The 25269-nt window shown below is 38.0% G+C and overlaps 1 protein-coding gene across 1 annotated transcript in view; it reads right to left on the reverse strand.

The window, feature by feature from the left end:
* The window catches only part of LOC124613827 (titin), a 524266-nt gene that overhangs the window by 153794 nt on the left and 345203 nt on the right, over nucleotides 1–25269 (reverse strand). The window contains exons 127-128 of the mRNA XM_047142550.1: nucleotides 22687–22740; nucleotides 1457–14416 (exon numbers count right to left, since the gene is read on the reverse strand). Coding sequence (XP_046998506.1) covers nucleotides 1457–14416; nucleotides 22687–22740 — 13014 coding nt within the window. The remainder of the gene's footprint in view (nucleotides 1–1456; nucleotides 14417–22686; nucleotides 22741–25269) is intronic.

Here is a 25269-nt window from a genome sequence, read left to right on the forward strand (position 1 = left end):
CCTTATATTGTTGATATTCTACCCTGGAGTTTCCATTGTTCAATGCAGAGAAAAATTCATATGAAACAGAAAAACTGTATAATACATGTAGGTATCAAATATATGAATCCTGTTTGACAGCCACATGCTTTGATCATTCCACCAGCACCACTTTCGTTGAAAAGTATTTACCTTATACATATGCCACAGCAGCTGTGATAGTTCTTTTCTTTATTTCTCAGAAACGCTTGTTTCTGGCCCATATATACTCAGTTTTAAATTATGTATCAATCCCATCAATTTTGTATTGAATGCATTTTAAGAACACTTTAGGTGGTAGTTTTCTCAAACTACATCATATTGCTGTGTCTGGGGTCGTTTCCTTGTCAGTCCAACAAATTACAATCACTGTGGGTTAGGACTTTTTCATACTTGTTTGCTTGGGTTAAACATTTCCTGGCCCTAAATATAAAGATAATCTTCTTGTACTGAGTGTAGCACAAGTTCCTATTAAATGTTCTGCCATATATTTGACAGCAAATTTAGTTTTAGGTTTTCAGCTACAGAGTCGAAAATTAAATGAGATGTTACCTGTAGTTTCGTGAATTTTCCTGCTGTGGACCAAATGAAAGATATTGTTTAAGGGCTCTCAACAGACCGTGAGGAAGATTTGGTTGCACAAATTATGGCCACAGTATAATAGGGTGGGAAGATACCAGGCTTTTAAGAGCAGGTACACCACAGCCTTAATGACAGCTCTACTCTGATTGTTTCCGATTTTCCAACTCGTCTTTTCCACAGAACACAAATCTTCAATTAAAGGTTGTTGTATCCATCAGCAGTAGTTTTTGTGAGAACGAAGGCAGGCACATCATACCGTAAGCAAACTTTCACTGTATAGTGTATAAGCATTTATTCTACTTCCAAACATTATTAGTACTGGAATACACCATTTGATTGGATCATGTTGATTTGCAAAGGTTTGACATCAGCCAAATCAAACAGAGGAGTTTGTTAAATGTTAAGATAAACTTAAGAATTGCTATATTATGTCTATAATTCTAAACATCTTACCTTTAGTCTCCACTGTGTGTTGATCTCCATTTTCAGCTTCATGAACATCATTTTCAAATTATAGTACACTAACATGAATGTACAATAACTTAAAAAAGAAAAAATAAACAAACATCTATTGCTGCCTGTGTTGCATGAAAAAAGGGGCCACACTATAACTTACCTGGCTTCTTTGGCAAATTACTGGCAAGTACAATGTCCGTGTCCTAGTTAATTACATACTTTGCACAAAAACCATTTTGTGATCTTACACATTCGACCTTACACGTTTCTGTTTTACATGTGTCTATGTCAGTTGTTTTTTTTCTGTATCCCCACGAAGCTGTGCCAGCAATAAATGGACAGTTATTAAATATATACATTTTTCTCATTTTGGGATGCCATGTTGTTCCTGGATACTCACCCTCTCTGTCTTCTGGCTGCACTTCTGTTACAATGACATTGGTTCCCTCTTCAAAGGAGATGCTGACTCTCTTTGGTGATGGTTTGATGAGGTCTGGCAGCTTAGCTTCAACCTCACCAGTGCTCTGTAGTTCGGTGACCATTATGCTGTGTTGTGCCTGGGGAGCAGACTCTTTTGCCACAATTGGGGTGGGAATATCTACATCTAGTCTACCTATTCCATTCTCTGGATGCACTTCAGACATGAAAGCTGCCTCTTGTTCTACAATATCTTTGTGAGCAATCTCTTCTTTCACAGTTTTTGTGACAACCTTTGTACCTTCTTTATCTTGCACTATCACTTCTGTAACCATGACGCTTTGCCCCTCTTGGAATTTCAGCTCTGCACTTGATATATCTGGCTTAAGTGTGGGCTTGAAAATCCCCTCCATTTCTTGCAAGGATGTCTCACTTTGAATGATACTTTCATATGGTAACTGTTCGGTTGTTGCTTTACTTTTTGTGGGTATTATGTGAAGGGAAGCTTCTTCTGTTGTGTGGCCAGGAATGACTTCCAACTGTTGAATAACTTCTTTTTCTGGTACTTGCGGCACAGCAGTTTGCTTCTTTGGAACATCTTTTTCTTGATAAATACCCTCTCTATCTTCAGGAATAACTTGGGTGACCATGATACCCTTCTTCCCATCATCATATGTGACTTCAACATTTTGAGTATCTGGTTTGGAGTCACCATAAAACATTCCTTCCCTTTCCCTAACAAGTACTTCTGTTTGTAATATAGTTTCTATTGGTTGCTGCTGTGGCTTAGCATGCATTTCCATGGGTTTCTCACTAATTAGATCAGCAATGTCCTGTTCTGTGACAATTTCTACTTTCTCTGCTACTTCTTTAACTGGTATCTTTGGCCTGGCGACACCTGTTTTTGGAGCTTCTGAAGAGACAAAGAAACCTTCTTTATCTTCTGCTATGACAACTGATACAGCTGTAGCTCTCTGTTCCTCAAATTCAATATCTGCACTTTTTGTTTCAGGCTGGAAAACCTTGTCAAAAGTATGTTCCTTTTCTTGTATAAGTTCTTCAGATATAATAACACCTTCAGTGAGATCCTGACTGTATTTGGCCTTTTCTTTCACGTCAGCGTCCTGCTTAACATCTCCCACAGAAACTCCAGGAATTACTTCACTTAACTGAACAGATTCTTGGCTTATCAAATCAGGCAGTGCGTGTTGAAATTTTGGAAACTCAGAAACCTCAATGTTTCCTTCCTTCTGTTGTGTTGTCACTTGAAGGACACTTAGACTTCTTCTTTCTTCAAACTTTGGTTTAGCGTTTTTTTCTGTTATTTGAGTAGATCTTCTAAATTCTACTTCACTTTCCTGAATTTCAGTTTGTGTCTGTATCAAACTTTCATATGGAATTTGTTCCACTGTAACATGCATTTCCTGAGCAGGATGTGCTTTGAAATCTGCAAGACAAGTGTCAGGAATTACTTCTGATGTATGTAAAACTTCTTTTCTTGATATATCAGAAAGTGTTGCTTTACTCAGTGGTGCTTCAGGAACAATGTATTGGCTTTCCTTATCTTCTGAAACAACTTCTGTTACTGAAATTCCTCTTCCTTCCTCAAAGGCAACATCTGCATTCCTTGAGTCTAGTTTCAGGTGTCCAATAAAGTCTCTTTCTTTTTCCTGTACAATAGCTTCTGTTTGTAACAGTCCTTCACAAGGTATGGAATCTGGCTGAAGCTTAAGCAATTTGGGCTTTTCTATGGAGAGTTCTCCAACACTCATTTCGCTAAGAGTTACAGATTTCTCTGCAATTTCTCTACTTTCAATTTCAGGTACAACAGCATGCTCTTCTGGCGTTTTTCCAATTGAATAGTCTTCTTCCTTATCTTCCAGAATTATTTGTGTGACAGTAATGCTCTTTCCTTCAGTGAAGCTTGTCTCAGCTCTCTTCAGAGATGATCTTATATCTAGACGCAAGTCCTGTTCTTGTTCCTTTTCTTGAACTAATGCTTCTGACTGCATGATACTTTCAAATGTAATTTGTTCCACTTTACTCTGTACTTGCTGTGCAGATTTAATTTCAACTTCTCCCAGACATAATTCTGTCAATACTTCAGACTTCTGAGCCACTTCTTTACCTGAGATGTTGGGTTGTGCAGTTTTTGTTTCAATTACCTCTGGAGCAAAATATTCGCTTTCTTTATCTTCCGGAACCACCTGTGTTACTGATGCAACCTGTCCTTCCTCAAATACTATAGCTGCACTCTTGGAATCTGGTCTAGATTGATCCACAAAGTCACTTTCTTTGTCCTGAACAACTGCTTCAGTCTGGATAAGACTCTGAAGAGGAAGTGATTCTGGGAAGGCCTGTGCAGTGGTTGGTACATCTGTATGCAACTCAGCTGTACCAAACTGAGTGACAATTTCAGATTTCTCAGCAATCTCCTGTCCACGAATTTCTGTTTGTGCAGTTTGAGGTTTTGGCAGTTTTGTAGCTACATAGTCGGCTTCCTTATCTTCAGTAACAACTTCTGTGATAGTAACACTTCTGCCCTCTTCGAAGCCTTTTTCTGCACTTACCATTACTTTTTTCACATCAGCATGGAATTCTCCTTCTTTTTCACTAACAATTGCCTGTGACTGAATAATGCTTTCAAATGGTGTTTGGTCAAAACTAATTTTTAGTTTCTTGACTGGTTTCACTTCAACTTCCCCAACACATGTTTCAGTGAAAACTTCAGATTTTTCAGCTACCTCTTTTGTATCAATATTTGGCTTTATTGACTTGAAATCTGGAAGAGTAGGTGTTACATATTGGCCTTCTTTATGTTGCTCAAAAATTTCTGTAATGGTAATTCCACTTCCTTCTTCAAATGCAATGTCTGCACACCTGCTGCTTTCCTTCAGGTGTTCTAATCCTACAAAGTCTTGTTCCTTTTCTCGTACTATAGCCTCTGTTTGTAAAATTCCTTCAAAAGGTACAGAATGTGGTTGAGCTTGTGCAGTTTTTGGGATAGTTACATCAAATTCATTTACGCTAACATGTGTCATGACTTCAGATTTCTGTGCCACTTCAGTACCATACACAGATGCCTCAGCTATAAGTTGCTTTGGCTGCTGTTCTACCGTATAATCCACTTCTCTATCACTTGTGATAATTTGACTAATTGTTAAACTTCTCTCTTCTTCAAAACTCCTCTCTGCAGTTACTGTAACAGCAGTTACACCAGAAGCAAATTCTCCTTCCTTTTCACGAATAATTGGTTCTGATTGCATCAAACTTTCAAAAGGAAGTTGCCTTGGGCTCACCTGAAGTTTCTGCACTGGTCTGACATCAATTCCTCCTAGAGAAATATCTGCACAAATCTCAAGCTTCTGTGCTACTTCTGTTGGCGTTACATCTGGCAGGGCAAGTTTGGTTTCAGGAAAATCGGGTGCAGTATATATTTCTTCCTTATGTTCAGGAATGACTTCAGTAATAGTAACACCTCTTTCTTCTTCAAATGTCATACCTGCACTTCTAGAATCAGGTACAAATTTCCCCTCAAATGTCTGTTCATTTTCTTGAACAGCAGCCTCTGTTTGTACTAGTCCTTCATGAAGAATAGCTTCTGGCTGAGCTTGTACAAGTTTAGGCAAACCCACAGAAAACTCACGTATTCCTGTACCAGCTACAACTTCAGACTTCTCAGCTATTTCTTGACCACGAATATCTACTACAGCCTTCTGTTCCTTAGGTCTGTCTTCTACAACACACACAATTTCCTTATCCTCAGGAACTACCTGAGACACAGTTATGCTCTTACCTTCAATAAACACACTCTTTGCACTTGCTGATATCATTTTAGAATCAGACTGGAAATGCTCCTCTCTTTCACTCACTAAAGCTTCTGACTGTATTATACTTTCAAAGGGAACTTGATCAATGGTGATTTGAAGTTCTTGGGGGGCCTTCACTTTTACTTCACCAAGAGACATCTCAGGAAACACCTGTGATTTCTGTGCAACCTCCTGCCCAGACACATTTGGCAGAGCAACTTTAGTCTCTGGTGCCCCAGGAGTGATATACTGAGACTCCTTGTCATCTGGCACTACTTCTGTTATTGCCACACCTTGCCCTTCTTCAAACAATACTTTGACTCTCTTCTTGTCTTCTCTGAGCTGACTCACAAAATCAGATTCACTTTCACGGATGGTAATTTCTGACTGAACTAAGCTTTCAAACAACAATTGTTCAGCTGTAGCTTGTACATGCTTTGGTTTTTCAACTGAGAGATCAGACGCTGCCACTTCCGTAAATACTTCAGATTTCTCAGCAACTTGTTGCACTCCAACTTCAGCTTCAGCTACCTGGGGTTTAGGTTTTTCCATGATTACATAGTCACTTTCCTTGTCTTCTGCTATGATTTCACTTACAGTAACACTCCTGCCTTCCTCAAATTTCCTCTCTGCAGTGGCAGACACTTTCTTTATACTTGACTTAAAGACGTCTTCCTTCTCACGGATAATTGCTTCAGACTGAACAATACCTTCAAAAGGAATCTGCTGAACATCAGCCTGTATTTTCTGTGTAGGTCTCACATCAACAGGTCCAAGGCTAAGTTCTGTTAATACCTCTGATTTCTCTGCTATCTCATGTCCAGATATGTTTGGTAGGGCTACTTTACTCTCTGGCGCTGTAGGAGAGATGTACTGAGATTCTCTGTCATCTGGAACTACTTCTGTTATTGTCACACCTCTCCCTTCTTCAAATGATACATCCACATTCTTCTTATCTTCTTTAAATTGACTAGTAAATTCAATTTCACTTTCACGAACAGTAATTTCTGACTGAACTAAGCTTTCAAACAAGAAGGACTCAGATTTAGCTTGTGCCTTCTTAGGTTTTTCAACCGAGAGGTCAGATGCTGCTACTTCTGTAATTACCTCAGTTTTCTCTGCAACTTGCTGCACTTGGACGTCTGGTTCGGCCATTTGGGCTTTGGGTTTTTCAGTAATTACGTAGTCGCCTTCCTTGTCTTCTGCTATGATTTCACTTACAGTAACACATCTGCCTTCTTCAAATTTTCTCTCTGCAGTGGCAGACACTTTCTTCATGCCTGACTTAAAGATTTCTTCCTTCTCCCGGATAATTGCTTCAGACTGAACAATACCTTCAAATGGAATTTGTTGAACATTAGCCTGTATTTTCTGTGCAGGGCTCACATCAACAGGACCAAGGCTAAGTTCTGTTAATACCTCTGATTTCTCTGCTATCTCATGTCCAGATATGTTTGGTAGGGCTACTTTACTCTCTGGTGCTGTAGGAGAGATGTACTGAGATTCTCTGTCATCTGGAACTACTTCTGTTATTGTCACACCTCTGCCTTCTTCAAATGACACATCCACATTCTTCCTGTCTTCTTTAAATTGGCTACTAAATTCAATTTCACTTTCACGAACAGTAACTTCCGACTGAACTAAGCTTTCAAACAAGATGGATTTGGATTTAACTTGAGCCTTCATAGGTTTTTCGACAGAAAGGTCAGAAGTTGCTATTTCTGTAATGACTTCAGTTTTTTCTGCAACTTGTTGTACTTGGACATCTGGTGCAGCCATTTGGGCTTTGGGTTTTTCAGTAATTACATAGTCACTTTCCTTGTCTTCTGCTATAATTTCACTTACAGTAACACTCCTGCCTTCCTCAAATTTCCTCTCTGCAGTGGCAGACACTTTCTTTATACTTGACTTAAAGATGTCTTCCTTCTCACGGATAATTGCTTCAGACTGAACAATACCTTCAAATGGAATCTGCTGAACATCAGCCTGTATTTTCTGTGTAGGTTTCACATCAACAGGTCCAAGGCTAAGTTCTGTTAATACCTCTGATTTCTCTGCTATCTCATGTCCAGATATGTTTGGTAGGGCTACTTTACTCTCTGGCGCTGTAGGAGAGATGTACTGAGATTCTCTGTCATCTGGAACTACTTCTGTTATTGTCACACCTCTACCTTCTTCAAATGATACATCCACTTTCTTCTTATCTTCTTTAAATTGACTAGTAAATTCAATTTCACTTTCACGAACAGTAATTTCTGACTGAACTAAGCTTTCAAACAAGAAGGATTCAGATTTAGCTTGTGCCTTCTTAGGTTTCTCAACTGAGAGCTCAGACGCTGCCACTTCTGTAAGCACTTCAGTTTTTTCAGCGACTTGCTGTACTTGGATGTCTGGTTCAGCCATTTGGGCTTTGGGTTTCTCAGTGATAACATAGTCACCTTCCTTGTCTTCTGCTATGATTTCACTTACAGTAACACTCCTGCCTTCCTCAAATTTCCTCTCTGCGGTGGCAGACACTTTCTTTACACTTGACTTAAAGACGTCTTCCTTCTCACGGATAATTGCTTCAGACTGTACAATACTTTCAAATGGAATCTGCTGAACATCAGCCTGTATTTTCTGTGTAGGTTTCACATCAACAGGTCCAAGGCTAAGTTCTGCTAATACCTCCGATTTCTCTGCTATCTCATGTCCAGATATGTTTGGTAAGGCTACTTTACTCTCTGGTGCTGTAGGAGAGATGTACTGAGATTCTCTGTCATCTGGAACTACTTCTGTTATTGTCACACCTCTACCTTCTTCAAATGATACATCCACTTTCTTCTTATCTTCTTTAAATTGACTAGTAAATTCAATTTCACTTTCACGAACAGTAATTTCTGACTGAACTAAGCTTTCAAACAAGAAGGATTCAGATTTAGCTTGTGCCTTCTTAGGTTTTTCAACCGAGAGGTCAGATGCTGCTACTTCTGTAATTACCTCAGTTTTCTCTGCAACTTGCTGCACTTGGACATCTGGTTCAGCCATTTGGGCTTTGGGTTTCTCAGTAATTACATAGTCGCCTTCCTTGTCTTCTGCTATGATTTGGCTTACAGTAACACTTCTGCCCTCCTCAAATTTTCTCTCTGCAGTGGCCGACACTTTCTTCACACTTGATTTAAAGACGTCTTCCTTCTCACGGATAATTGCTTCAGACTGAACAATACCTTCAAATGGAATCTGTTGAACATCAGCCTGTATTTTCTGTGTAGGTCTCACATCAACAGGTCCAAGGCTAAGTTCTGGTAATACCTCTGATTTCTCTGCTATCTGATGCCCAGATATGTGTGGTAGAGCTACTTTAGATTCAGGTGCCATAGGAGACAAATACTGGGCTTCTTTGTCATCTGGAATAACCTCCATTATTGTGACACTACTGCCTTCCTCAAATGAAACATCTACAGTCCTCTTATCTAATTTTAATTTGCCATCAAAATCTATCTCACTTTCTCGGACAGCAACTTCTGACTGAACCAGGCCTTCAAATAATAATGACTCTGGTTTAGCTTGTGCATGTTTTGGGACCTGAAATGAAAGTTCTGAAACTCCTGTTTCTGGTATAACCTCAGATTTTTCAGCTATTTCATGGGCCTCTATTTCTGGTTGAGCTATTCGAGTTTTGGGCTTTTGTGCTGCCACAAAATCATCCTCCTTGTCTTCTGGTATAACTTGGCAGATAGTGACACTTTTACCTTCCTCAAACATTGTCTCTGCACTTGCAGTGACCATTTTTAAATCAGAGATAAAGGTATTTTCTTTCTCACGGACTACAGCTTCAGATTGAACAATGCCCTCAAATGGAACTTGTTCCAATGATGCAAAAGTCCTATGAACTTTGTGTTCCATGACATCACCAACAGAAAGATGTGTTACAACTTCAGCCTTTTCTGCTATCTCATGGCCAAGAATATCAGGGCGTGCTTTCTTTCCTGTTGGTATCTCTAGTTCTTTCACAGTTCCCTCCTTGAGATCTGCAATTACTTCTGTAACAGTTTGTGCCTTCCTTCCCTTTTCTATGAAGACATCAGCCTTTTTTGTCACTGGTAATTGTTTTTTGACAAACTCAGATTCATTTTCATGAGTTTGACTCTCATAGACCATAACACTTTGAAGAACGTCATGTCCCAGTTTAGCTGTTTCTGACACTGGGACTATTGCTTCAATTTGACCAACCGCTATTTCTGTGAGCACCTGACTTTGTTCTGCCACCTCCTGGCTTTCGGTTATGTCTGGCTGTGCTTGTCTTTCTTTGGGTAATTGAGGTGCAGTATAAAGAAGTTCCTTATCGCCAAGTGTGACCTCTGAAATAGTGAGAGATTGTTCTGCTTCAAAATTTAATCCTGCCTTTCTAAAAGCAGGAAGTTCACCCTTTTCAAATGTCCCTTCACTTTCTTGAATAAGAGCTTGTATCTGCATTACACTTTCAAATGGTGCCTGTTCAGTGTTTGCTTTTACTTTGAGAGGTTCCTCCTGAACCAGTTCCCTGATATTCAAACCTGGAACTATTTCAGATTTCTCTGCAACTTCATGAGTGAGAACTTCTGAATGAGCCACTTTGCCACTTGGCTTTTCAGGAGTTACATATTCACTTTCTCTGTCTCCTGTCACCATTGAAGTAACTTGTAGTGGCTGACCTTCTTCAAATACAATTTCAGCAAGTTTGGCTATGGGCTTAATATCACCCTTCAAGGGTTCCTCACACTCTCTTATGCTTACTTCCATTTTAATAACACTTTCGAAGGGCAAATGAGCCTTCTTTGCTTGAGCCGGTGAAGTTTTTTCTTCCTCTAGTTTCCCCATTCCAAATTCAGGTACAATTTCAGTCTTTTCTGCCACTTCTTTGCCACTGATATCTGTCCTTGCCTTTCTTTCCTTTGGCTTTTCCACAGTTGCAATTATTTCTTCTCTATCTTGTGCCAATATTTCAGTAATGGTCAAACTCTTACCCTGTTCAAATTCCAGATTTGCATGTAGCATATCGTATTTCAGTTTCTCTTTAAATTCTCCTTCTCGTTCTTGCACAGTTGCTTCTGCCTGCTGTAGACTCTCAAATGTCAATTGTTCAGATGTGGCTTGTACTTTGACTGGAGTCTCTAAAAGTATTTCACCAGTTCTTGATTCTGTCACTACCTCTATCTTCTGAGCTACTTCCTGTCCCAATACACCAGGTTTTGCAAACTTGCCATCTGGTTTGATGGGAGCTTCATAATGCCCTTCCTTGTCTTGTGTGATGACTTCCGTAATGGCTAACATTTTTGCTTCATCAATTACAACCTCTGCACTCTTACTATCTGGCTGTACGCCCACTGAGTATACACCTTCACATTCCACAGGAGCCATTTCTGACTGAATCAAACTATGATGTGGCAATTGTTCCGCTAAAGCTTGTACACACTGGGGCTCTTCGTATGGTAACTTACCCACACTACTTTCAATCCAAACCGCTGTTTTCTCAGCAATTTCTTGCCCTATTACAGATGGAAATGCTTTCTTTCCTTCTGGCTTCTCTGGTGAAGAAAATGTTGTCTCCACATCTCCAGTAGTTACCTGATTTACAGTAAGTCCCTCTTCTTCCAAGATAACAGTATCTGCTACTTTGGAATCAGGCATAATTAATGGCTGATACTCAGATTCCTTTTCTCCTGTCAGAGTCTCACAAAGAATAAAACTCTGATATGGAACCTGGTCTTTAGTGGCTTCTGCTGTTGATGGCTCTACATGTGTTATTTCTGTGACATTTAACCCAGCTATTATTTCAGACTTCACTGCAACTTCTTGAGTTCGGAAGTCTGCTGTTGCTTTATATCTGTTTGGAGCTTCCGGAATTTCAAGTGGTTTTTCTTTGTCATCAGGCAAAACTTCTGTGACACTTAGTATCTGACCTTCTTCAAAGGTAATGTTAGCTGTTTTTTCATCTGGCTTAATATCTGCACTATAAAGACCTTCCCTTTCACCAATATGTGGCTGTAGTAACACAGCACATTCCAGTGCATCCTGTTCTGGGTGAGCACTTTCCTTAACTGGTGACTGCCTCTTCCATTCACCAGTGACATAATCCATCACCACTTCCTCCTTCTGAGCAACTTCTTGGCTACGGATATTGAGAGTGGCCTGCCTCTGTTTTGGCATTTCTAGAGATTCAAGGATAGCCTCTTTATGGTCAGCGACAATTTCTGTAATTGATATTCCTTCACCTACATCAATGGCTACATCTGCAGTCCTTTTCTCCGGCTTCACACCTTCTTTAAGTTGTCTCTCAACTTCAGTAATAGCTGTTTCTGTGATTATAAGTTCTTGCAGTGGTTCATTATCAGGCTTTGCTCTACCTGTGACATGTTCTCTCTCAGGAAGATCACCAACATTTAACTCTGGCAATGTCTCTGACTTAATAGCCACTTCATGAACTGGTACACTGGCTGTGGCTGTCATTTGTTTAGGAGACTGTTCTGTAACATATTCTTTTTCTTTATCATGTGCCACTACTTGTGTCACACTAATCTCTGAATGTCTCTCTGTTAAATCAACTGTTGCACTCTTTATATCTGGCTTTATATCTTTGGACAACTCACCTTCTTTCTCAACCATTTGTGCAAGTGTCACAAGAAGGCTTTCAAGTGGAATCTGATCAGGTTTAGCAGTTTCTCTTGTTGGATATTCACTAGATAATGGTACAGCAGAGATATCTGGTCTCACTTCTGTCTTGATTGCCACCTTTTGGCCTTTTATTTCTGGAAGAGCAAAGCATTCAGTTGGCATTGTGGGCTTTGTATACCCAGCTTCTTTGTCTTCTGTAACCACCTCAGTAACAGTTAAGCTCTCTTCTTGTAGAACTGTAATGCCTGCTTGTTTACTATCTGGTTTCATTGCTTCCTTGTACGACTGCAGACCTTCACCTGTAATAGCCTCCTCTATAATCATCTCTCGAAGGAGTTCTCTGTCAGCTTTAGCAATACCTAATGCTGGTGTATCCCTTTCTATATGACCTGCATGTCCTTGTGCAAGAGTTTCTTCAATAACAATTGACTGAAAAGGCTGAGTTGGTGATGTCTTCACTCTATGACTTTCTGGCAGTTCAGCTGCCAAAAATATTCCTTCTGACTCCTCTGCCACTGTCTGCACAACAGTTAGACCTGTCTGTGGTGAAAATGATTTTTCACCCTGAGCTGGTAGAGGTTTCTGAAGGTCAGGTAGCATACTTTCTTTTTCTTGTGCAAGTATCACTGATACTTGCTTAGCTTCTGTTGTTTCAAATACAGACACTGCTTCATCAGTGCGATATCTTAAGCTCTCTGACAGCTCAGCAGATGCGTGTCCTGCGCAAACCTCCAATATGGAAAGTGGTTCTTCCGGCCTGACACTAGCTTCAGCGTGAACTTTTAGTGGTGACTTGTCTGCAAGAAGCTCACCTTCCACTTCCTGCACAAGAGATTCAGATACATCAGCAGCTTCCAAACAAGAGAGAACAGGTTCTGCAGTTTTTTCAGCTGGTTTCTCCTCTGGAGCAAGTTCTGCCTCTCTTTCTACTGCTGTCATGAATGCTGCCTGTATAGATTCGTTCTCCATAAACAAGACACCTGCTTTTTTGGCATCATGCTCATCACTCCTGAAGGCCTTCTCTTGCAGCTGTGCTTCCACAGTGCTTACAGTAATACCTCGCATAAGAGTAACATCTTCTTCTGCTGTGGCAGTCTCTGGCTGTTGTTTTGCAGCCAATGGGGCTTCAGCTTCCTGCACATCTGACTGTGAAACCTGTAATGCCTCTCCTGGAGTAATTTCTGATCCAGCTATCTGTGATGGCGGGAGACGATCTGACACATACTCACCTTCCTTCTCTGGTGCATGCATTTCTAGAGCTGAGATTCCATGTTGAGCCACTACACTTTTACTTGCCATTTCTGTTGCTACAAATGATTCTGGCAGATATTTTCCTGGTTTCATCTCAGGAAACACCTCACTAACCAGCAATGGTTCTGCAGATGGTACCTGAACACGAGGTTTCACAGGAAGTGGCTTTGAGGTAATCTGAAGAACATTCTCAGAAGTACCCTCTGTTACTTCTAATACGGATATTCCTTCATTTGGTAAGAAAATATGTTCTGCTTGCCTCTGTTGAGGTTTTCTGAGATCTGTGAAGTCACCTTCTTTTACTGAAATTTCAGTCTCACTTACACTGGTTGCTTCTTGCAGTGTTAAACCAATGGTTGCCTGCTTCTGTTGTCCTTCAGCCAATTCCACCAACTCACCAGTTCCAGCACGCACAGTCATCTCACTTACAACTACACCTTCTCGTGGAATAATAGCTACACTAGCCTCAAATGACTGTGGCTGGAACACATCAGAGAATTCTCGTGCACGAGTATGCACATCTGCTTCCGTAACAGTATAAGGTTCAATTGTGTCAAATCGCTGAGATGCTTTTATACCCTCAAATTTTGCTGATTTTGTGGGAACTTCATGTTCTTCCACAAGCACTTGTTCTCCAGATACTGCACTTAGAGTCAACATGTTCACTTTTACATGCTCACCACGATCCTCAACTCCTGTCTGTAGTTCCGTAATATGCACAGACGGTACAGTCTCTGACACTTGTTTTGTACTTAAAAGGGGCAAAGCTTTCTGCACAGCTTTCTCAAATGGTTTTATTTCCTGCAAATATTCCTCATCAATCATTTCTTCAGATGTGTCTGGTTGAGTAGCTTTTATTATTTTCTTCACCTTTCTTTTCTCGCCACCTACCACCTGTATTTCCACCTCAACCTCTTCCTCGGATTTCTGTCTGATGACCTTCTTTCTCCGCTGGCTTCTGATACCCTCCCCCTTTCTTTCTTCAATTATAATTAGTTCTTCATCCTCCTCAAACTTTTTATCTTCTTCTTCAGCTCTTGTCTTCTGCACACCGAGTTCTTCAGCTGGTTGAGTAACAATAGCAAGAGAGGGCTCAGTTATTGTAATTTGGTGGTCAGTAGGTAATTCTGTAATCAGTACCCCCTCATCCCTTTCCACCTCTATAGGTATTAGTCGTTCATGAGGTTGTGGTTTTTCTGCAGCAGTCCTGGATGCTGTGCGCCGTTCATGGTCTATCTCTTCAAGAGTTTCTGTGAAGTGTCAATGTTATTGTGTCACTTTGTGTATATTGCACGGTGAATAGCACATGTAGCTGTTAAAGAACCAGTTTCCAGTATAATATACAAATTAAGATTGAAATACTTTATTTTATACAGTAAATATCAATCTTAAATTTTTCTAAGCTTGCAATCTGGTGTCTGGCCAAAAGAACACAATGCTATTTATATTGTACTGGATGCCTGGTTACAATTTTTGTTTCAATATTCCATGTCTCATGAGCAATAAGTAGTTAATGGCATGCAAATGATGGCAAGCAGTAAAGCTAGAAGTCATTTCAGGAAAAATACAGAAAAATGTGCAACACGTATGGGGCTACATTATCATAATTTATCAAGCTATTAATACATTCCTGTTAACTGAATACATAAAATTATGAAGCAATACAGAATATAGAATGTATGCTGGTACAAAATAATGAGCAGCAGGAAACAAATCTATGTGAGAAACAAATTTTAAAAAGAGCTGAAGTAGAACAATAACGCAGAAAAGAAGTGGAAATATGCTTATGATTTACATTCATGTTAAGAATAAGATCACGAGAGACAGAATGGAAGCTTGAATAGGATTAGGATGGTAAAGCAAAACAACTCATTTTCACAGCAGCTATTCCAGCATTTGCCTTAGCTGATTTGAGGAAATCATAGAAAAAAGCAATTTGAATCCTATTCCTTCTTAACACAAGTCCAGTGCCTTAATCACCATGCCCAACAATTTGCAATGAATAGAGGTTATTTGAGGGTGCTTTTATCGCAAATCAAGAGATAGAGAATATGTCTTTCCTAGAAAGAAAACATGAAGCAGAAAATCATACAAACAGACAGGTAAATAAACGTTAAACATATAGATGTAGTTTTAGAGTCAGTACATAGATGGCATATGAATACAATCGGAGAGATTATGTATGAAGTTATCAGTACTTTTTTTTATCAGGAATGCAATTTGTTACTGAATTCCAATGTTATCTGTGAAGAGAATAAACTTGAAGAACATATTGTGTTATCAGGTGCATGATCTACAGGAGGCTTTAGTACTGGTTTGGATGCTAATGAATTTTCATTGTGTTACATTGTGACAGAAACAGAACATAATGACATAGCCACTAATTAAACAGTGGTCCAGCATAGTAAAGGACAGTGTCTATGTGAGACATGGTGCAAAGCAACTGGGTCATTCATTGATATGCCATGACAAATCCAAGTTAATTCACTGAACAGGTTTTCTTAAATGGGCGTCAATTTCTGCATGCTCAGTTATCAACAACGTTGTGTTCATTTCCACTGATGAAGACAAATTTGTGTTGCTGGAAACTATTATGCATGGTATTAACCTGCTTTAACCTGTTGTTGTCAATACTGTAGATTATGGGTGTTATGCCATTACTGAATATAATGCAAGGCAGAATAGTGTAATAAGTCTGCTTTTTTTAATCATCAATGGCTTCTGAATGAAGGTCTACAAGCAACATGGCCTTAAGACAAATTTTCTTATGCTTGGAGAATACACGATCTGCCACTATTGCTTCTAGTTTTGGGAAAACGAGGAAAGGGATAAGATGAGGTAACATAAACATATGCTTTCATATTTTACGAATAGTTCCAATATAAAACAATATCAGCAGGTCTGTCTCATACAATTTTATTAATTGCTGCAAAAATACCCTATTATCTTAATTTAGAAGAGGTAAGGTAAACATAAAAACTTCCTCATACATTAACAAGTATTATCTTCAGCCTTTATCTAACCAGCATACATTCAATATTTAGCATGTAAGGCAGAAGTAATAAAGATAGAAACAGCAAAGTCTGTGAAGAAAGTTTCTGCAAAAAATAACACCAAAAGCACAGGCATAGTAAGAGTTGTAAAGAGAGTATGTAACAATTGATTAAAATGTGTTTGTGTTTGTGTGAATGTGTGTGTGTGTGTGTGTGTGTGTGTGTGTGTGTGTGTGTGTGTGTGTGTGTTTGTGTATGCGTGTGCGTGCGGGTGCATCTATGTGTGGGGAGGGGGCTCAGTGCGTCCATTTACATTCAACATACATCCTTGCCCCCCCCCACCTCCACCCCACCACACACACACACACACACACACACACACACACACACACACACACAGAGATAAAGACAGAGACACAAGCAGACAGACTAAGAAGACTTGATTACTATATAGTTGTAATTAAAAGCATGAATCAAGCCAAAGATGAAGTACTTAGAAATCTAATTGTGTGCAGACAGTTCGTGAAGATGTTTAGTGCAAAGCATAAAGTACTACACTCACGTTAGAGTCACAAGAAGTAATCACAGGACAGATTGCTACCAAGAAAAACTGTGAGCTGCACCAAAGCTGAAAGCAAAGCAAAAGTCTGCATTAAAGCAAATGAAAAAAGTTGTTTATAAAATTTCAAACTGTAATGTCAATTTGTGTGTAGCTACATAAGCACAGACTAACAAAGTGTTACAGCATTGGTTATAGTTGATGTTCATATTGTTTTAGGTAAATATGTGCACGGAAAATATTTTATTTTTAAATTTCTATTAAAATGGAAACATGAAGCTTGTTCTGGGACTAACTGTGTCACAAAATCTGAATCTTCAACCTGCAGAGTTGAAGATTATGAAAGACAACAGACGTACCAAACAATTTTAACATTGGCTTTTGGCGTTACGGAGAAGACTGTTAAGTCTTTGAGAAAGAGAGAGGAAAGACAAGAAAGGAATATCTTTGGGGTGTGCTAAACAAGTTACTCTATCCAAGAGTCTCTGCCACTATAGTAAAGAGCAACAAAGGGATGCAAAAAATATTAACTGATTGTGATCAGAGAAGAATAGGACTGAAATTCCCAAGGGCACGTCTTCACTGCTGACAGAGCACTGATATAGTTTCCAATTAGTCTCACCCTTGTCATACTTTCTACCTTCTGCTGACTATTCTGAGCAACTTGTACTTCTCTCTGCAATTTTTACACCATCCTTAATCTCCCATAGGAACTGTCATATCTGAAGACTTAAAGTTCATGATTTAGCTAAAGTTTTTCTAGAATGAGATTTTCACTCTGCAGCAAAGCGTGCGCTGATATGAAACTTCATGTCAGATTAAAACTGTATGCCGGACCGAGACTCAAACTCGGAACCTTTGCCTTTCGCGGACAAGTGCTCTAGGAAGGTAGGAGATGAAGTACTAGCAGAAGTAAAGCTGTGAGGGCAGGGCATGAGTCGTGCTTGGGTAGCTCAGTTGGTAGAGCACTTGCCCGCGAAAGGCATATGTCCCAAGTTCGAGTCTCAGTCCGGCACACAGTTTTAATCTGCAAGGAAGTTTAAAGTATTTCTGTTGATCTAGTTAAGATCTCCACTATAACTGGTAAGTTAGTATCTTTGTTGCCTTAATCGATATTGTATTGTCCATTTTTTTTATTTTTTTTAATTTTTTTTTGGGAGGGGGTGGGGGGAGGGGGGAGGATTGGACAGTAGGAGGTGGATTCACGAAGGACAACAAACAAATGAAGAAGGTTGCACATAATCTAGTGCAAAGCAGCAATCTGTGTTAATGGGCCTGCAACCAGAGGAAAGCTACAAAAGATATTTATTTATTTGAAAAGTATGCAATGACATCATAGATTCTTTCAAACTAAAAAGCAATAGAATTTATATAGCTATACTCACCCTTGTGTCAATTGTAGCTAATCATAATGCAGGCCAGTGTTTTGAAATTCAGCAAAGAAAAGTACAATGAAGAAAGAAGCAAACACAATACGAATGTTACTGTAGACTAATAGAACTTGTAAAATATGACTGTGTATTTTTGAGCTGAATATGTAAGACAGATTTGAAGAATTGGATGTTATGGAGGTCAAACCAGAAACAAATATAAAATCAAAGCTTAAAATCTAAAAATTATTTCAAACTCAAGATACAGATAACACAGAAGTACAATTATTACAAAAAAATATAAATCACGATTTAGTTGCAGTGCCTCATATCTAATTTACATAATTTACTTTTGCATTGTGTTACTTCAGAGCTATGAAAAGAAGAAATAAATATTAGACATTGCAAAGAAATGCAGCATAAGAATTCAGAAACAGAATAAGAAATAAATATATGGTTGTGAAAAATATGTTCTTTTACTTGTGTTAAAATGTAATAAAACCATTTATGTGACAGCATTTAACAAGAACCTTATCTTAAATTTGTCTGTTAGTACTGAAAGTTAAGCAAAAAGCAGTTCTGCAATGCAAAAATGAGATACCATCTGGCGCATTGTACATAACAAAACTTTGTGTCTCAAAATTAGAGTACTTTCAAACTATTTGAATACTACATGTGTAAGAATGAATCTTATCAATTTAAAGTGGCTATTGGGGATTAACACTGGTTTAAAACAGTGTTTAGTAAGTTCTGTCAGCAGATTCATTACCCCACATAATCAGTAGTATAAAATATTTAACACATAAGAAGAAAAACTAAATTCATTAGACATGGACTATTGCATAATGGAAATATAATATTCTAAAGAATATTAGAAAGAAGTACAGGACTCTTTTATACTTAACCAAACTAAATTTTGTTATGCATTACAGCCAATATATGACTTGAATCACTCCCCAAGAAAGCTAAATCTTGCATCATAATATACCAATATTATAATAAAAAATATCATTTCCTCTATGACCTCAAAAGTTTGACTATATGAATTTTCTCAATAAGTTGATACATACAGCTGCAGCATGATGCTGTAATACAATAATATGTTACAGAGACCTGTATTTCTTTCCATTTCAGACACAACACAACATGAAATGCACACAACAGTAAACTCAGTTTCTTATGGCACCAATCTGAGAATCACTAGTATACAAGTTCACATATTCATGAATGAATAAAGTAAATTAAATACAAAACTTAGACAATCATATCCCACAATCTGTCTTTTGTAAAACATGTCATAATTAGCTTTCAATATTTATCAGTCTTATTGAGTGCCTGAAAAAATTTTAGAAACTGAAAAATACTATGATAGAACAAGTTACCATTCTGAATGTTAGCTTTAAATATAACAATCAACCTACAACAGATATTTAGAGTGAAGAGAAAGATCATGTTCCAATTATATGAGGTTTTTGTGACTTGAAAAGATATTATACTGTGACAAAAGAATACTAATTTCACGTAGTTGTTAATACTTCTTTTGTTGTTTTAGTTTCAGGGACTATCATCAGTACAATGGTTTGAAAGCAGGAATGAGTGAGTCAAGGAAATGGTAACAAAGACAACTTTTCCTGAGTTTTAATAAAGTGTGTCTTTGTGGTTAAGCATCATTGTTAAAGCTAAGGTAGTACAACAGTAATGTTAAAAATCTTTTTCAAGATAGCACTTTCCTGAAAGGACCTAAAATTATATTTGAAATGCAAGACATTAACACAGTTACCAAAGAAGTACAGCAAAACTAATTAGTCTTACACCACATTCTACACATATGGAATCAAAGAAAGATAAGTGGTCTCATCATTTCTATTTATCATTTTCTTTCCAGTTTTTTGCCAAATGTCTAACATTAATTTAATTATTATTTTTATGATAGGATCTGTTGACATGAATGCATACTTTTCCTCCCCTCTCTCATATTCAACTCTATTTTCCTTGTTTCTGAAAACATTCTCCTTCATATTCTTACAATTGGCTTTTCCCAATATAAATAATTTTCCTTACAGTTGTATTTTCATTGTTGTGTTTATTTCAAGATGCAAGCACTTTTGGGGTCATATGACTCCATCTTCAAGCATCTGTTACACATAAATACATCTTTTCTACACTCTGCCATAATCTTATTGTCAACATTCATCAGCACCCCTCTAACAATACTATATCACTATGATTTACTCAGTTTTTTAGAACCTAATGATAAACATTGATTGGCTTCCTCTCTGCAATCTGGTATCAGCAAACTGATAGAACTATTAAATTAACAAAATTATAAAAAATAAAGCTGTAAGGAAAATCATTTTTATAGTGAAATGAGCAACTATTCTTATTATGAAGTTAACACACAGTCCAGTCGCATTAATGTGACCACTGCCTATCTTCATTGTCAATGTGCAATAAGCACTCACAGATGACAGGCGGCAGCAATATCACTGGAGGATATGTGAAGCATTTTGGTGTGTGTGTTTGGGGGGGAGGGCGGGGGGTGTGCAGTCAATGTTCTAATGTGGAAACAGAGCAATGTATTTGACATCCAAAACAGCATGATCACTGGCTTTTGAGCCAAGGGTGGAAGCATTTCTGGAAGCTAAGTTCATAAAATGTTTGCATACTGCTGTGGTTAAAGTATGTCATGCATGGCTAAATGGCACTATCCAAAACCGATGCTGAAGCAACTGTGGAGCACCACTGGCCATAGATGACAGGGTTGAAAGATTGCTGCAGAGATATGTATAAGTGAATAGATATGCAAGAGTTGAGCATCTGACCACCCAGGTGAACCAAGGGTCTACTACCTGTGTCTCCTCAATGACTGTTCAGTGAACATCTTCATGAAAGGCATCTGCTTCATAGACCCATGCTACCATTGTTAATAGGCAATACCACAACTGGATGTCCACTGAGTTACAACAAGTGGTATTTTCAGACGAATCACATCTTATATTCTTCGAACAGATGGCCAATGGCCTATAGGAACATGAAATAAAAACAAACACCTTGCAACAATCATGAGAAGGGTCCAGGCCGGAGTAGGGAGCAATACGGTCTGGCAAATGTTATCATGGAATCCCCTGAGTGATGACATCATTCCAGAAAGCACAACGAATCAACACAAGTTTTCATCTATTCTTGGGGACAATGTCCAACTGTACAAGCAGTTTGTTTTTCCTCGGCATAATGGAATCTACCAGCAGGACAATGCAACAGGTCATACATCTCGCAGTGTAGGTGCATGGTTCAAGAGCCCCAGGATGAATTTATCACACTCCTGTGGCCACCAAACTCCATGGATTTAAATGGAATCAAGAATCTGTGGGACTACCTCCATTGGGTTCTTTGAACCACTGATCCTCAGCTGAGGAACCCAGAGAAGCTGGCCATGGAACTGGATTTGGCACGACTCCACATCCTTGTCAGTGTCTTCCAGAACCTCACTGACTCTCTTCCTACTTGTCTCACAGAAGTCCATGCTGCAGAAGGTCATTATTCAGGTTTCTGACAGGTGGTCAAATTCATGTGTCTGGACAGTGTAAAGTAATATTTAACTCAAAGAAATAATCTTTTCAACTTTAAGATAAGACTTGACTCCTACACAGATTTGGCTTACACATTGCTAACCCCAAAATGTCTTCCTTATTTATGAAACCTATTCCTCTTTCATAATAACTGGACATTTTAGAAGAATGAAGCTCCATATTGTGTAATAAGCAATAAGTAATTTCAGTTTTCATTCAAGTTTCTCATATGATCATATCCAAAGCTGTACAAACACACTTCAAGTTCTAATATAATTATATTTAGTTCATATCTCGCTCATATGAATGAGATGATTATTAATAGTTATTATAAAACATAAGAACATATCTATTACTAATCACTTCTGAATTATGGGTCCTACATTCACAATGGGAAAATATAGGAGACCAATTGTCAGAAAATTAAGTGAAGCCATATTTGTCAGTACAATAAAAAATGAAGTATAGTTTTTATGCTATGAAAAAGTCTACAAAATGCAGCCACAACAACTTCAAGTATTTTCATAATTTTTCCCCTTTTCCTAGGATACATTTCTCTTTATGAAGAGTTTTTTCCTTAAAACAGTTGCATTTATCTGTGTACTTGTCTCTTTCAGAAAAAAGATGGAAAGTGCTATCTGTATCATATTATGCTACAGAAACAGTCCACCCTTCATTGCTAAAAGAAATTCATTTCGACTTTCATACCAAAAGTGATTTGCTTCATTTGCTGCTATTTATTTCCCCAGAAATTAATAACAGCGCATAAATGTAATAGCAATGGAGGGGAGGAAATAAGAAAATGTCAGTGTGGCAAGAAATGCACTATAAATAGAAGAGCTACTGGGCTAATAACAAGCACAGAGAGAGTTAAATGGCAAGTGAGGTCTAAGAAAATGTTCTTTAAAAAAAGTCATGTGAACCGACAAAATAGAGCTACAAGGAAAAAGTCAGTCTGGTATTTAGAGCAAATGCGTAGTTGTGGGTAGAGCAACAAAGGAAAAGGAACTATATTTATTGTTTTCAAACCTTCTTTTTCAACTTCAGTCTTTGTCTTCTTCTTCTTAGTCACTTTCTTCTCATCTGAAAATCATTTATACTCATAAGGCCAAATTTTCCCTGTATTTTTATTGAGAACCTATTTATTTGAAAATTAAAACAGATTTACTTTGACATGAAATAAGACTTTTAATACCCTTTAATCAATGTAAAATGTAATGTTGTACTCCTCAAATAAACTAGAAACAACAATAATAATGTGAGTCACTAGTATTAACACTTTTAGTTCTTTGAAGAAAATGCTACGTTAAATATAAAAGAGTAGATTTTTACTGAAGAAACACAAAAACCAACTTGCTTCATACAGGATTTACATGCATGCTTCCTACAGCACTAAAACTAAGGGGTGGGATGAGGAGACAACAAACTGTACAATCAAAGTTACACATGTATAACAACAGCTTGTAAGACCCTTTATCATGCACTTTGAAGTATGGAAACAAGTTAAAACCCATGCAAAGAAAGTACTTTCAAGGCCCTTAAACATTTAATTTTATTTATTAATTTAAAATCCAAGCTATCACTGACTGTAAGAAAACGTTTTTTCATTCTGTTATTAATGAAGTTAGATTTTATTGCAGATTCATAACAGAAAAAAGGCTATGAAAATTTTTTGGTTGTATGGTACACACAGTTTTTCTTAACTATAAGCAAAAACATTTGCCAATTTTCTATGTTTCATTCCCACAAATTTCTCACTTATTTGAAAATAAATTGCATAAAGCTGCATAGGGACATTGTGAAGCAACATTATACACTATTAAAACATGGCAGATTAGCACAGTGTTCACATCACATTTACTCAGTTAATAAATTTGTCACTATTAATTTCTCACAATGTTTATGAGCAGTGCCATAATGTAACACTGGAAATATATATACAACCTCCACTACCTACAACAAACTTTACTCATGCACTAAAAAAATCAAACTGAGTTGTCTCCCCAGAGCATGAAAGACAATGATTGGCAATAATACTCATTTTAAAGACAAATGGGAATTGTGTCCATATTGTTATAGACACATATGGAAGACAAAAGCAAAACACGTGTCTTCAATTCATTAATTAAACTCTTACTGTTATAGACATACAGAGTCTACAAAAGCTAAATATGTGTCTACAATTATCATAAATTCAGAACAAGAAATATATATCCATGACTCTTTTTACTTCATTTGTCACTTATCTCCGATCCTGCTCCACTTGGTCATGCAGTGCACGAAAAATCCTTCTGAATCTCTGCAATTATTTGAGCTGTAAAGATCCTTGGCACTTAAGCAGTGCTCAAGGATGGGCTGTACGATCCTGTTCAGCCTCCTGATAGTTTCAGTGCACAGTAGTTAACATTTGCCTTATCACTAAATAGCTGGTTGTATGACGGTTTATTCTCTAGAATCATTGTGTCGTGATATTTAACTTAATACGCAAACCCAGGGAACTAACTACTAATAATGTAGGCTTTAAATGACTCTAGGCATTTACATTTAATTATAAAAAAATACTTTTAATTTTTATATTTAACTGTCATCAGACCACAACAATTTTTTGTAAGTGTTCCGCCATTTTGCTGCAGTTCATTTTTTCAAGAATTGGTCATTAATCTTGCCACGTTGGCAGAAGACTGAAAAGTTGTAAATAATATCTGCACGAAATGCATCGGTTCTGTTCGATTAGTAATATAATGTTACAACATTTACTCCTCATACCCCTGTGAATAGCACTGTAAAAATAACATGTCAGAACGACGAGACGACGTAAAGAACAGGAAATAAAGATTGTTGAACATACGAACACCTAAATGTGCTTTTTTGTGGAAACTGACAGCATGGAAGAATATTCCTCCATGATAAAAGAGTTTGTATCAAACTGAAAAATGTGTCATTTGCAAATGAAAGGGTGGTGAACTTAAAAGTAAATGTATAAGACACAGCAAGCTGATGAATTGAAGAGTGTTGGATACTGAAAAGGAGGAGGTTCAGGAAGCACCACAGCAGAGTGAAATGTCTGCAAGAGAAGACTGCTGGGAGGACTGTCAGGAGGTAAAAAAAGAAAAGGTTACACGAGAAATCAAAGGAAAGGGGGGTGATGTGAAGGGGTAATGACAAACAGAAATTGAGTAGGAAAACCTCGGAATATTTCAGTGTTAAACTGGAACAACTCAGTGTAAAATGTTGCAAATCTTAATAGCAGTATCTAGAAATTCTTCAACACGAAATTATTATTTGGAAACTACAAAGGGAGGAGTTATTTCTCAAAATATTCAGTGTTCTCATTACATTTTTCTTACAGCTCTTGCAACTGTCTGTTACTCCTACCTTCCCCATTTGTCTCTGTTCGTAACGGTGAATTCCTGAATCTGGCCCAGCATCTTTCCATCTTATATCACTCTTTCATAACATGCAGTTATATGTTACTTATTCACTCTGCCTCTCCTAATCAGTCCTGACTGCAGACAACCCCTCCCCCCTTTCTCTGGGTCCCCTCCACGTTAACAACTCGGGCAGCATAAATTATTTTTCATAGCCTCTGAGCCGAGATTTAATTTTTCCTGT

The sequence above is a fragment of the Schistocerca americana genome, chromosome 4, assembly GCF_021461395.2.
Source record: "Schistocerca americana isolate TAMUIC-IGC-003095 chromosome 4, iqSchAmer2.1, whole genome shotgun sequence".
NCBI lineage: Eukaryota > Metazoa > Arthropoda > Insecta > Orthoptera > Acrididae > Schistocerca > Schistocerca americana.